At 35.2% G+C, this 15,033-nt stretch overlaps 1 protein-coding gene across 2 annotated transcripts in view; it reads left to right on the forward strand.

Annotated features, from left to right (window-relative positions):
* LOC108970245 overlaps nt 1-15,033 on the forward strand; it is a gene marked incomplete at its 3' end in the record, with an annotated part of 50,963 nt that overhangs the window by 12,645 nt on the left and 23,285 nt on the right. The window contains 5 exon segments of one of the 2 annotated variants that reach the window (XM_018935517.1): nt 3,115-4,362; nt 5,946-6,299; nt 8,598-8,722; nt 8,822-9,157; nt 10,538-10,738. In XM_018935517.1, coding sequence (XP_018791062.1) covers nt 8,699-8,722; nt 8,822-9,157; nt 10,538-10,738 — 561 coding nt within the window. 2 annotated transcript variants of the gene reach the window in all.

Consider the following 15,033-nt stretch of genomic DNA (forward strand, 5'->3'; position numbering starts at 1 on the left):
TTCGTAGAGGCTGAATTTACCGACCGTGGTGCCAAAGATACCTTCTTTACCCGCCCTGGCGTTAAAGTCGCCATGAAGGATTTTGATATCGTGGCAGGGGCAGCTCTCATAAGTGCGCTCCAAGCACTCATAAAAGGCATCTTTGGTCACATCGTCCTTTCTTCCGTTGGGGCGTGGGCGCAGATCATCGATATGTTGAAAAACCTCGCTTTGATGCGGATGACGTTCATTCACCGGAGTGAATGATAGTACTCGGCGACGGAGTCTCTCTCCCACCACGAATCCCAAACCAAACTTGCGCTCTTTATATGGCCACTGTAGTAAATGCCACAAGGACCTACTCGTCTTTGTCTTTGTCCCGTCCATCGCATTTGTTGGACGGCGGTGATGTCAGCCACAGCAACCAGCTGGGCAGGCGCACCTTCCCAATTAGGTATTCGTAGTCCTTATTTCGTTTTCCATGGTCTCTCATCCGAGGCTGGTTGTTCCTTTTCATTGGGGTGTTTTTTTACGTGGCGGGTCCCAACCCTGCGCACAACCCTATGTAGGGGATATTTCGCCTTCTCACTTTAGCTCGCCTTCAAACGAATGTTCTTAGGCTACCCAGAGGATACTTGGTCAAAGATCGGAAGTCGTGAGCTGCTTGAGTCACATGTAAAAGAATCGTTTCTAACCAATCCCAAGTGAATAGCGATTAGAGAATTTTCCTCACTTGCGTGAAAAAGTGAACTACTTGCTACCTTAAAAAACGTGTTACAACATGACCCTTAAAAATCACTTTCTGGGCTCCCATCCGGATTTTTCCCCGAAAATTTATTGCCGTAAGTGAGGAACATTTGGTTCCACCAAGACATTTCTGATATGGAGAAATCAAGGCAAGTGCAGTGCCAGTTTGCTTGCCGATTACTGCTGGATATTGTTAAGAGATACTTCAAAAACAAAATATCGCCGAAAAACATCAACAGTAACATTTTAAGGTACCCTTTGGTTAAAAAAATAATATAACTATAATATATCCGTCGTTGTTTTTATTTAACAAAAATCCTCATAGAAAAACATATAGCTGATAGAAGAAATATGTAGCTGTTTTTTGAATTTGCGGCATGTTTTACATAATAAACACTTTGTTATGTTCATGTAACAAAAAACAAGTGTATTTTTGTTTACCAGTGTTAATTGTTATGTAGACGCGAAACTGATATATCACTCAAAACGCTTTTAGAGAGGTACACGGAAAACATGCAAAAATTCATGAAGCAGTAAAAGACCAACTGCATCAGCTAAAAGTGCTACATCGAATACTGAACTTCAGTTTATTAATAAAACGCGGAAGTTTCGGAAAATGTGGCAAACGAGTAGATGTTCTACAGAAAAATCAACGTACAATGCAGCATCAAACTAACTTCAAACAAATAAGTAACTGCAGAGTTTTTTAAAGTTTGGACTCAGTCGACTGACACTCGACGCAAACGGTTGGGCTCCCAATTGTATTGTCTGCGAATTCGGAATAGTTCATTATCTCATTCCTCATCGCACTCTATTCTCTCAAATTTTTTAGTGAATTTTAGTGAATTATCTTAATTAAATTAAAATAGTTAAGAAAATGCCCCCTTGGGGGACCACTTTAGAAAATATAGGTTCGCCCTATTATCTTCTAGTCCCCAACCAAACAAAAAGGAAAAAATGGAGCAATTATCGAAGGATGAATTATTTCCTCCTTTACCAACAACAAAAAAAGATAGCTCTAAGTATGCTGTGGTAAGTTCAAGTGAAACAAGCAAACCTTTAAATAAATTTTCATGCTTCGCTGTGCATAAAGCCCTTAAACATATTGGTTCTGACATAATAAAAATTAGTGAATTAAAAGACGGCAATTTACTACTCCTAGTAAAAAAATTCATAGCAACAAAACACCTCTTTGGTATTTGTGATGTAAAAATTGAACTACATAAAAATTTAAACTAGTCAAAAGGCACTATCTACGCTCTGTGTTTAAATCAAGTCTCTGACAATGAAATAATTGAAAATTGAAAGAATAGGGTGTTACAACAAAATTCTAAAATATATAAATGGTCAACCCACCCCAAGTGACGTGGTTTTTTCCTTCGATCGCTACTACTTGCCCGAAAAAATTTATGTATCATGGTATACAACCAAGGTAAGACCCTACTACCCAACCCCAATTAGATGCAAAAGGTGCCAACTTCTGGGCCATACAAAAAACGCTGCAATAAGATCCCTACCTTGGACACATTTGCATTACCAACACACAACCCCTCACCCTGTACTCGCACTCTCTGTGTAAATTGTTCTGCTGAACACGCCGCCTCAAGTAAGTTGTGTCCAAAGTTCAGCGAAATAAAAAAATTATAACAATTCAAACAGATAATAAATGCTCATTTCGCGAAGCAGTAAATATTCACAAAGCACAAATACCACATGTTTTTAATTCTACATCTCCTTCATTCGCTAACATACTTAACAATCCGACAAACATAGATCTCTCTAATAACAAACAAGATACCCAAAGAGGAGCGCAAATCTCTCCTTCTACTCCTATTTCATCTGCACCATCTGACTCTAAAATAATACACGAACAACGAAGCAACGAAAATAAAACCACCACAATATGCACCACAATGCAGTAAGTGTAAGCAACTTCAACTCTAATATTTTCCCCCTTCATAACGGCGTACCACAAGGATCTCCTCTCTCAGCAACGTTATTTATTATAGCCTTTAATCAACTCAGCAACTTAATAGCCTCATACCGCAACGTTGACCATCTTATCTACGCTGACGATGTTTTAATATTCTCGGCTTTAAAAAACTTGAACGAAGTCGAAATCAATTTTACTAATATTCTGACCGATATAATGGAATGGTCTAAAGCGACAGGAACGTTTCTGCAAACAAAAGTTCAACAATTCACATCTGCAGAAAAAGAAATTGCACCTTCCCTAATCTTTCCCTTAAAAATACTCAAATCCCACTTACTAACGTCTTAAGAATACTAGGTATATTATTTGATAAAAAGCTAACATTTAAGGAACATTGTAAATATGTTAGATTAAGCTACTCAATAGATTAAACATTATTAAGTTTCTTTCATCAGAACACTGCCACATACACATCTCAACACTTGTAAATATCGCAAAAGCACTGATGTCGTCAAAAATAGATTTTGGACTCGCAATTTACGGACATTGTGCGAAAAAGCACCTCACACTCATTGAAACCCCTTACCACATAGCGGCAAGAAGAAGCATTCGCGCATTCCCCACCTCACCAACCAAAGTAGTACTAACTGAAGCAGGTCTCCCAAACATTCATCATAGAACAAAATTCAACACAATAGTGCTCATACCAAAGTTCATGCAGTGTAAAAACTCGATCTTGTTTAATCCACTGAAAACAAATCCTAAACACAACAAGCCATCTACTATCATAAATTGCTTGAATATTATCAATCAGTTTCATATGAACACTCACCCGCATTGGCTAACGCTGAAATCGTCCATAATAAGTACGTTATTCGAATTTCAAAAAAACAACCACCAATGCAGAGCAATATATCCAGCTATTCAATGACGCAGAGTAAAGTATAAACCGGAGTGGAAATTATTATGCACCGACGGATCCAAATCAGACACCCACACTTCGTTTGCGGTAACAAACGACCAAGGTGTCACCATAACCGTCGGAATTTTACCAACGTACTGCTCGATATTCACAGCTGAAGCGACTACGATATATGAAGCGGTTCTATTTGTCCACAAACAGGAAAAAATTATATCATATGTACGGATAGCAAATCGACAATTAACGCTATTTTGAATGAGACAAACTCAGTGCTGATCAACAATATAAAAGAAATTTTGTAGCAACACAAAAATAGAATTAAGATTATGTGGATCCCTGAGCATATTGGTATTAGAGGAAACCAACTTGCAGATGGCCGTGCAAAAAAGGCTGGAAAAGAACCACTACTTTCATTCGATCATTGTACGCTGAAAGACACTCGCAACATAGTAAAAAAAGTTGTCCACGAGTCAGCATCGATAGATTGGTCAAATTTTCAACATCATTACAAGGAACATAATCTCTCTGCTAACAAGCCAAACTACCCAACTGATTACTCCTGCGAAGATAATGAAAACGTTTGTTCGCCTGAGAATAGGCCACACTTTCAAAACTTACAGTCATCTTTTAAACGAAACGGCTAAATCAGCCAAATATATCAATGAATGCACCGCTTTAAATACATCTAGGACAAATACATTTGGTAAAGCGAAACCATCAAATCTTTTAAAGACATTAAATTCTGGCAACATCAGGGCAATCAACAATTTCCTAAAAATATGTAAGATATCAAACTTAATTTAATTGTAATTAAACCAATGTTAGATACTTATAGACACTTATAATATTGTAATTATAATATTGTAATATAAGGCCTCAGTAGCCAGCGCTTAAACTTAGTGAATTAATTATTTATAATCAACTCTCTTGTAAATACAAAAAAAAAAATAAAATAAAATAAAATAAAAAGTTTGGACTATGAACACAGCCTTTAAAGACCCACCAAATATTTAAAATAATCTACTAAGCGAAGTATTGCTATACGTAATTTTATCAGATAATGTTGTAAAACCGCTTGATATGGTTGAGACGTTTACACAACATTTGCTCTCAATAAATTTTACGCCTGACGACAATGAAATAAAACAGGTAGAGTTTCAGATTGTACCTTAACAGATGTGTCTTCTAATTCGTAAAATTACTGTGTTTGAAATCAAAGAATTCCCAAAATCAGTTTGGGTTATTGGTATATAAATATTTTTTTGGAATATAATAGGTATTTGTCCGAGTGTGCTACATAAAATAAAAAAATAAAAAATATTTTCTACTTAATTTTTCTATCTATTACTCTCCTTGCAAGTATACCACGGGGTAGTGCTTTGTTCTTTACACAATATTTAATGCTGATCTTCCATTTGTCAGTGATTCTAGTCATTCAATCGTTTAACGTAACACCACAATAGGGAGAGAGCAAGAGCTCTTTCAAGATTGCAGATTGCAAAAATCCTATACCGAAATATGCAAGGGCCCGAGAGCACCCATTGCAGAATCTAGTGATATATAAATGGCTAATTCGGTTAATTTATAGTAAATAACTATTGTGTATGGCTATTGTGAATTGGCGCACTTTCTGCATTCATTCTTAAAAAAGAAAATGTAACAAGTCTTTATAATTTGAATAGAAATTATAAAACCTATTTAAAATATACCTTCCTCAACAATTTATAGTCAAAATATGTATTTAAGTAAAATGACAGCAATTACAGGGTTGAAATTATTTTTTTACGTGCACGAAAATAAACACGGGGTTTGGTCTGACACATTTTACATCCATTGCAAATAATTTTCTGCTTGTGTTTGTTGCTGTGCCGGTGCACCAAGAGGAATTATCTGCAATTCGTGCACCGTGCAAGGGTTTTGCAAGAGAATACCCCTATTGTTGTTTCAAAACAATATTGCAGAAAAGGAAAAGGCAATACAGGCAATGAAAACCAAGTCAAATGGCAATTTGAGTTCGATATATGCTATTTTTTTTAAATATTTCATAGGAAAATCATTTTACACATTTGCTAAAAAGTTTGTGCGAATATATTAACTCATTATGAATATATAATTTGAATTGGCATGAAATATTAAAAATATGTTGGATTATGTGTTATTATTAATATAAAAATATTCAAAAACGTACTTAATAATTTAAGTTACATTATTTATTTCCACAATTCATAAAATTATATTAATGTAAAAGTATTTTAATTATACTATGACTACATATTATAGTTTTGAATAAGTTTTTAAGTGCACTTCGATTATAAAAATTTAAATCGAAAGGATTTTCTAAGATTTGATTTCTATTTTTTATAGATACAGCACAGGCTTTTACCAGTAAATACATGATGAACTCATTGCTTTTGAACTAGGCAATAAAAATAATATTTATGTAATGTAATGAAGCATTTCAAGCATCAAAACCGTCTGTTATGCTGAGAGAACGAAATGTTTTTTTGTGTATTTTCGCTCTGCTGCTATACAACTTCAACAATTGCATTTCTGTAAATAATATCACTCGCATCTTCGGTGATTTCAAGTGCACTTGCGTAGCAGTCTACTATCCACTTATGCTGACGACATAACATACATTACATACTTATGTAATGAAATAGGGCGATGTACCCGGGAGTGCACAATAAAATGCTGATGAGTATTTTTAAATACAAGGTGCGTTCCAAAATAAACAGGACTTAAAAAAAAAAACAGAACAAATAGTTTTATCGGCAAAATCAATTTATTGTATTCAAAATAATCTCCTTCTGCTTCAATTTAGCTTTTTGCACGGTCCAAAAGAAAAAAAATTATCATGCAACAAACGCCAACTTTCATCTTCGCTATATTCGGGCCAAACACGTCGAATACGACGTACCAAACGCTTTAAAACTCCAAGGTAGAATACGTTTGGGCCGAGTGGAACAAATTCTTTGTGGACAATACCCTTGAAATGATACAAACTAATCAGCATTGTCTTCACTTTTGACTTCTCCATGCGCGACATTATGGGTTTCGGCTCGTCCAGTACCTTCCATTCAGCACTCTGGCGTTTCGTTTCGGGATCATATTGGAAACAGCACCTTCGTCACCAGTCACAATATTGCAAACGAAGTTTTTGTCCTTTTTGACCTCTTTAATAATGTCCTTCGAATGTTGAATTCTGAGCAATTTTTGGAGGTCAATTGTGTGCACACACCTTTCCTAAGCTCAAATGTTGGCTCAAAATGCGATAAATCGATATTTTGGAGATGTACAATTCTATTTTCATAAATTTCAATGATGATGATTTCGGTTGACTTTTAAAGAATTTACGCATAGTTTCGATGGAATTTGCCCACATGTTGATCGTCATTTATGTAATCACGACCATTTTGTTGTGTTGAAACCACTCGTGCACTCTGCTACGGGATAGGCAATCATCGCAATAAACTTTTTTCATCAAACGAAACGTTTCGGTAAAAGTTTTACTAATGTTAAAACAAAATTTAGTGTTGGCTTTTCGTTCGAAGCTCATTTTCGCACCAATAACACAAACATACTGACACTTAAAATCATCCATCCCTGCAATGTCATGAAATTCTCACTGGACAATCGATAAAGATAGCAGATTCTAACGCACCAGTCGACATATAGATGGCGCCACCAGGGGGCGCTAGATTCGAAAAGTTTACTTTGAAAGGCACCTTTTAGTAATTAAATTCCTCATTGTTGCTCCAAAAATTTTCTTGGATAGGGTTTTTCGCGAAAATGTCCCCAATGCTTGAAGATTTTTGACACACTTTTACAATTTCGGAGAAGGTTCTCCATGAAACTCTATTAATGTATTTGCAAGTTCTGTCTTACACAGTATTCAGTTGCTGCTAGAACCGATTTTACGAGCTCTATCGACCAATTTGAAGATCTGACTGGCATAACAATCAGTAACATTGAACGAATGTGAAAAGTAATTCCAAATAATCACTTTAGAAACTGAGAAAATTGCATTACTTAATATTTATTGAAATGTTACTTAGCACGTTTTAAAATTTATATATACCAATATACCAATTGGCGTCAGCAAACCGACTAGTAATAATAATCAAATATGATATGAATGGTAAATTCGATTGTTATACTCTTGCAACATGTTGCTACAGAGTTTTGTTCTAAAATACTCAAAATAATCGAGTATAGGGATATATATATGTATATACATGATCGGTTGAAATCCAAGTAACTATTTGTCTGTCTGTCCGTCCGTCGAAGCGATAACTTAAGAAAAAATTAAGATATGTTGATGAAACTTGAAACAACTGTTTTCTGGTAGAAAATCGAGAACAAATTAATTAAATGATAACCCCGTCCGCTTCTTATATAACGGTACTGTTAAAAACTACAAAAATCGCGATAAATTATTAATCAATAAGATATTAAATTCTTCCCCGATGCCATCGAACTACAACCACCCCAAATTCCCATATAGCACAATTCTAAATTACATTTGATTCTTTCACTTTCCAGTACACAAATCAAGAAGCAATTAATATAACGCGAAGAAACTTGTAGAATATGCCCCCTTATGATCAAATTGTCATTTGTCAATTGTCCCTAACGAAACTGTTTAAATTCCCTCTAAAATTCACTTGTCTCCTATATTCACAATTTTAACTATAGTATGGGTGTGGTCGAGATGGCAATCACGACAGCAGTGTTGCAAATTTTTCCAAGTATCACGTTCTACGCAAGTTTTTCCAACACTTGCAACAACATCACAGCCCTATTTATACCATTAATAACATAAATTTATTAATTTAGCTAATTTCATCAAACAGAGCCGATTTTCAGTTGTCGCAATTCTTTTGAAATAGCTTTTTTATTATCCCACATTTATAAAGTAATGTTCGGACTTCATAATTATTCCAAAAAAAAAAAAAAAAAAAAATTTAATAGATTTGCAAAGTGAATAAATACGAAATTACAACTCTTCACCAGTAACTGCAGAAAACGGCTACAGAAGGCAAGGAAATGGCATTAATGCCTCCATACAACGGCAAACTAGACAGCACTCAGGGCATTCCACTAGGACTTCCAGTATGGATAGAAGCTTAAACACCGTGGTAAATATCAAAACATTAATCCGACGATATACAGACTTCGCCGGCAAATCTGACAATATTTACACCATGTCTAATTAGAGTGTTTTGTACATAAAAAAGGTTGTGAGCTATGCTCCCGAGTTCAATGACGACTCAGCAAGCTTGTCGGAACTAGACGAAGAGAAAGAAATAGGTGAATTCTTAGAAGGGGCCCGTTTTAATTTGGCTACGCGAGTTATGTGGAATGGTATTGAACTTATTATTGCCAATGATAAGAGTAAGCCATCTTCTGTTAAGATGGTGTCTAAAGACTTATCACAACAACAGGAAAAGCAACATGTTCCACAGCAATTATATAGCGAGCTAAGCCAATCTTCTTTCCGTCCTATGACTTTAACGCCAAGTACTTTAAAGAATAAAATAATACTTGCAATGCCAACACAAAGTGCAAATCAGGTAAGTTTTTAAGCAAGTTGTAAATATATTTTCTTTGGCTCTAAAAATAAGGGAAGAAATATAAGGATATCAGTCATACGAACAGTACTGTTTGACAATTGGAGTAGGTGGATAGATGACTGGATATATAATATATAGCTTAGACCACAATAAATCAAAATAAAGCTTAATACACGAGAACTAGTGGAATTGGCTCTCGATTATTGCAATAAATAAATTATGAAATAATTTTGAATTCCACCAAACTAAACAATATATAGCTTAGACCACAATAAATCAAAATAAAGCTTAATACACAATGTAAATCTAACAATAATCCTCCGAGAACTAGCGGAGTTGGCTCTCGATTATTGCAATAGGTAAACGTTCCTACTTGTATGTGTACGTATCACTTTTACTAAAATATTGATGTTCATTTCAATGTTAAGCTAACTGATTAATCAATAGGGGTATTCAGACCGTACTTGTTAATCTGGTAGTTTGTTAGTTGATACTTCGTTAAAAAACTTAACTGTGAAAATACTTTTTGCTGTACATCAGTAGTGGGTGTAAACTTTGTTTCAAATCAGCGGATTCAATTATATTAAATACTTACCTTTGAAAAATTTGTCATAAACTAATTTGTAGTAGACAGTAATGAATTAAGTTAACTTTTGAGGCAACAACGCAAACAAAACAGCTGAGTGATGTTACCAAGAAACGAAAAAATAATAATGCTTACCAGTCTGGTACTTCGTTACTCGGTAAAACGATAAACTGTTAATTTTACAAAAACAAAACCCACGTAAAAAACTACCGAGTAACGACTAACGAATTAACAAAGCTGATCTGAATACCCCTAATATACATTGTGGTTTGGCACATAGCTTCTGTGAGATGTTATACATATACCAGCTATATTAATATCCCTTCGGTTACTTTAACCCGTTTAAACTCCAACTTCTAAAACTATATAAGAATACAAAATCTAAAACATATATAGAATTAAACAAAAATTAGAAGAAGATGAAACGTTATCTTCAGTTTCACTGAAGCTCCAATACCCTTCACAGGTACATTTTTTTATGTAGCATATAAGAGTATAAAAAGATCTTTAACGTGACATTGCTATCAGTTTGCATGGCAGGTATATTCTATATTGGTTCGATCCGATATATTCGTAGATTGTAGTGGTAACTTGGACAGCTCAATGACTTCTTTGTTTATATTTTACGGGGTTAATAACCCTTTTGTTTACCTTTAGCATAATCAATAACTTTTGTTTGCATTTAGCCAAGGCATCTACCTCAGTTAACTTTTAGTTAAATGAACAACATTTATTTCCTTTTTTACATTTTATTATATACTTTTTCTTCTTATCTTCTTATGCATTTTCCACAGGAAAATTTTTATTTGCCAGCTGATTTTAATCAGTTTGTGACGAAAACCTGCCTAACGACTTATACTTACCGCACAACATATCTTCAAAATGGGTCTACAACTGTTGAAAGCCGGGAGCAAGTTATATCTAATATAGCTACGGAACAGCGTAACTATATGGAGATAACACCACCTTTACCCTTGGTTTTAACTTTGACGCAAGTAAGTAAAAGGTATTTTACTGGTTCATTATAATGGCTAATCACTACTCCACTCGAATAAAAATATATGTAAAGTATTTAGTCACAATGGTAAAATCGCGGTTTCGAAAGATATACGCAAATATTAGCGTTATGAAATATTTTGTCTTATATATAAACAACTATTTATATATTGTTACTAGGTGACCCGGCAGCCGTTGTCCTGCGTGAAATTATGTGTTTTGAAATGAAAAAAAAAAAATTATTTATCATTTAAATTATTCATTTAATATTTTTTTCAATATAACGCAGCTTGATAAACAACATTTTTGGGTTTCTGTTCCGATGTACAGAAAAGATGGTTTTCCAATTCGTGAGCACGCCACGCATGTCTGACTGTGTGAAAAATATAGCATTTCCTAATTTATGCCTAAAAACGGAATACGTTTGAACTGAAACGGCAATCGTTAGAACTCAAAATATTCTTAGAATCAAGCATTCTGCCCCTTTGTCTGTCCAAAGAATTTAGAAATTCCACTGGATAGTTCACGACGTCGTCTTCATTATCTTTGACTTTGAATCTTACAGTTTAAGTCAACAAAATCGGTATTTTTGGCAGCTAACAATGCGCGTGCACTTAAGGAATCGTAGTTACGGTAATTTAATAATGATACCCAACGATTACCCTCCTCCCGCCCAACCGACGTGAGAGGCACAATTCGCGAACGAGGTCATCTTTCGTTGAAGTGAATTGACAAATTCAGGTGAATTGATATCAAGAATTTGACCATTTCCAATACCTTGTGAATTGACAAAGGCAGGTGAATTGATATCAGGAATTTGACCATTTCCAATTCCTTGTAATTACTTTGTACGATGTAAAATGTTTTCAACAATGTCATTTTTGTTCGTATCCCATAATTGACCCGAATTTGAATGGTGATATGTCGAAATGATCATCGCGAAAAATGTGCGGAATTCATTTTCATTGCAGTGATTAACATGCTCCAGCAATTGTAATTGCTGGCTTACTTCTCCAAAACTTGCACACACCGTACCATTCACAGTACGCAATCACTCAAATAAACTTGAACCGCGTATATTAATCAATAGCAACCGAAGGTCGAAACAATCGTCGTTTTTCGGGTGGATTCGGTTGATAACACACCTAGATGTCCATCCACTGGTTGGCCTTGCTCTCTGCGCAACTATTTCTTTGACGATACATTCCTGGTATAATATCAAGGTATTTCCGAATAGAGCAATGTTCTCGCAAACAGATCACTGACGAAGGTTGAGAAAAAACCCGTAAATGTCAATTTTGTTGCTGGCGGTGTTTCCACTGGCTGTACTGTACTCTTTGGTCATTCTCCAAATTAACTGCGAGGCGAACATTAGTCGGAAACCGTTCATGAATTGCAGAAATAAATATCCTACAAAGCGCTTTATTGCAGTTCACGTATCGACCGTACCGTTCAAGACCAATAACCGCCATGTTGCTTCCTTTGGTGACGTAATTACACACGTATTTTTACCGATTACACCAAATTGCAATATTCAACATTGATATGAGTTTTGAATGTGAATTAGACAATAATGGTGAATATAGTACGATCCATGTATTGTCAACTTCGGTATTCACTATTCACTATTCACTAAATTGAATGCTGAATGTTCTGCCATTGTTGTCTGGTGAGCGACTCCGATAGAGTAGGTATTCATCATTTCAAGTTTGTGTTTCCGAAAGAAAAGCACGTGGATAGTGTTTCGTGCATTTATTATCAGACATACAAACAGTTACGATTGTTGTGTCCGCAAGGTCGATGAACCATATTGGTTTTCGCCACTTCGTTTAATACTGTATTTTTCTCTGCATCAGGAATTTCCGCAGAACTGGTTTCATCAATTTGATCTGGTGTAACCACCATCGACCATCCAAAGAATAATGTGTACTTGCGACAAACCTCTCTTTTGCCACTCAACAGAGCACATCTAGCATCTAACAGCACCACATATACCTACATTACTCCAAGATAAAGTCCAAGAAACATCGTAACTGTTGTTTGAAAATTGGCGCTGTGAGACATATTTCCGCACGTATGTCATCGCACCCTGGGCGTACGTCTTGCCTTGCCTTGGGCTGCCATACGTCGATGGCAAAAAGAGCGCCGAACCAATATTATGGCGACCTCTTCGTGGTTTCGTAACAAATTTCAATCTGCAACACACATAAAGTTTTCACTGAATAATTTTCAAAAATTTTTCGTTTGAATAGCCGGAATAAAAAAGCAAGCGACCGAAATTGAACGATTCAAATAATTTACAAATCAAAATATTGAAAAACAAAACCAACAAAATTTGAAAATAAAATTTGTATGAAAAAAAAAGTTACTTTTTGGAACTATCCAATTTTAAGACCTTTATTTACAAACCATCCCCGATCCACAGGGAACAACCTCTGAAAATTTCATCAAGATTGGTACAGTCGTTCTCTTAGCGTTGCTAACCAACAAACATTCATTCGTTTGTATGGGAAAATAAAAAGGGCTGTTTTTAGTGGTTTTCCGGCAATTATTCGAATTTTTCTTGCCGTAAAAACCTCATAAGGTCATAACGGCTGTTGAGTCTTAGCGAACCTTTAGAAAAAAGAATTGGGCAAATTATTGCAGGCGTTGTTGAGTTATGCGATAACTGTCTTATATATAAAAATGAATCGCAAAATTTGTTGCAAAGCGCATAACTCAAAAACGCAACAATACTTTTAAAGCACAGTTGAATTATTTTACCTACCTACAGATCAAATCAATGTTTATTGTATTGTATTGAAGTATTCAAAAATAACGAACACACCAATTGTCAGGTCAGTTACTTCAATAAGTTTTGTCGTTCTATAAGAGAGGGCGTTCATACTAGCCCAGTTTTTTTTTCTTGGTTTTGTTGGTACACTCTTCATATGAACGTATGTGAAGTTTCATTTCAATCTGTCTATTCATTCTTTGTTTACAAGCCATTTAGTGTCGCCGTGTCACAGTATTTTTTACAACGGAGCGAAGGCCTAAGCAACCGGTTTCCCTTCGTTTTCTTGTCTGTCTGTAAATTTATTTACAAGTAAATTTTAAATAAATAAATACAATGGAAAAAATTGAATGTCATGCAGTAATAAAATTCTTATTTTTGGAAGGTGTAGAACCAATAGAAATTCACGAACGAATGTTAAAAGTGTATGATGATTGTTCATAATAATTAGAATAAAAGAAAGATGGGTTGTTGAATTTAAACGCGGTCGTACAAGCCTTGAAGACGACCCACGTGAAGGACGTCCAAAAAGCGCAACAACACCAGAAATCATAGCCAAAATACAGGATACTGTTATGGAAGATCGTCGATTGACTGGGAGAGATTTAGTAGAGGCTCTACACATCTCCTTAGGCAGTGCAAGCTATATTTTAAATTAAATTTTCGGTTTTAGAAAGCTGTGTGCACAATGGGTTCCGCTTTCGCTAACAATGGAACGATAACACATTCGAGTGCGACTTTCTCAGCAACATTTGGAGCGTTTTGAAAAGGTGAAGTGGATCGGCGCATAAACGATTCATCACTATGAACAAGACTTGGGTCTATTACCCCGATTCTGAAGCAAAAAAATAGGCTCAATAGTGGTGTGAACCTGGTTGTTCGGCTTCGAAACGAGTTCGTGTCCGGAAATCGGCCAAGAAGGTCATCAGTTTTTTGGGATGCGTGAAGAATTTTGTTTATGGATTACTTGAAAATTGGTAAAATAATAAATTCTGAATATTTATGCAACAAACAAAAAAAAAAAAATAGTGAAAAAATTCAAGGTTTGCAGAAGAGGAAATCCTTTTCAACAAGACAATGCACTGTGTCACAAGAGCATTTGGACATTGCGACTTCCATTTGTTGAATCGTATTTTGCAGACCTTCCGGATTCTCACTTCAGGGATGGATTCCACAGATTAAACAATCGTTGGAGCATGTGTATTACTGTTCAGAGAGATTATACTGAATAATAAAGATGGCTGCGTTTGCTTTCGCTGACAGAAAATTGAATACGAAATATTCATTTGAAAAGGTATAAGCATATAATTGAACTTTATTTTCTTTTGGAAAAACTTTAACTCCATTCCTTATTGCCAATGTATCGTTGTTTTGCCTTAAGAATGATAAAATTGGAAGATCATTCTCTTCAAAAAAATCCCCCGGTTTTACATTTCGTTGAAAATGAACGAAACACAAAACATAAGAAAATATTAATACAGTACTTTTTATTTCGAATTTATTTTATGTCCCGTACTGTTT

The sequence above is a fragment of the Bactrocera latifrons genome, unplaced genomic scaffold (assembly GCF_001853355.1).
Source record: "Bactrocera latifrons isolate USDA-ARS-PBARC rearing strain unplaced genomic scaffold, ASM185335v1 scaffold_292, whole genome shotgun sequence".
Lineage (NCBI taxonomy): Eukaryota > Metazoa > Arthropoda > Insecta > Diptera > Tephritidae > Bactrocera > Bactrocera latifrons.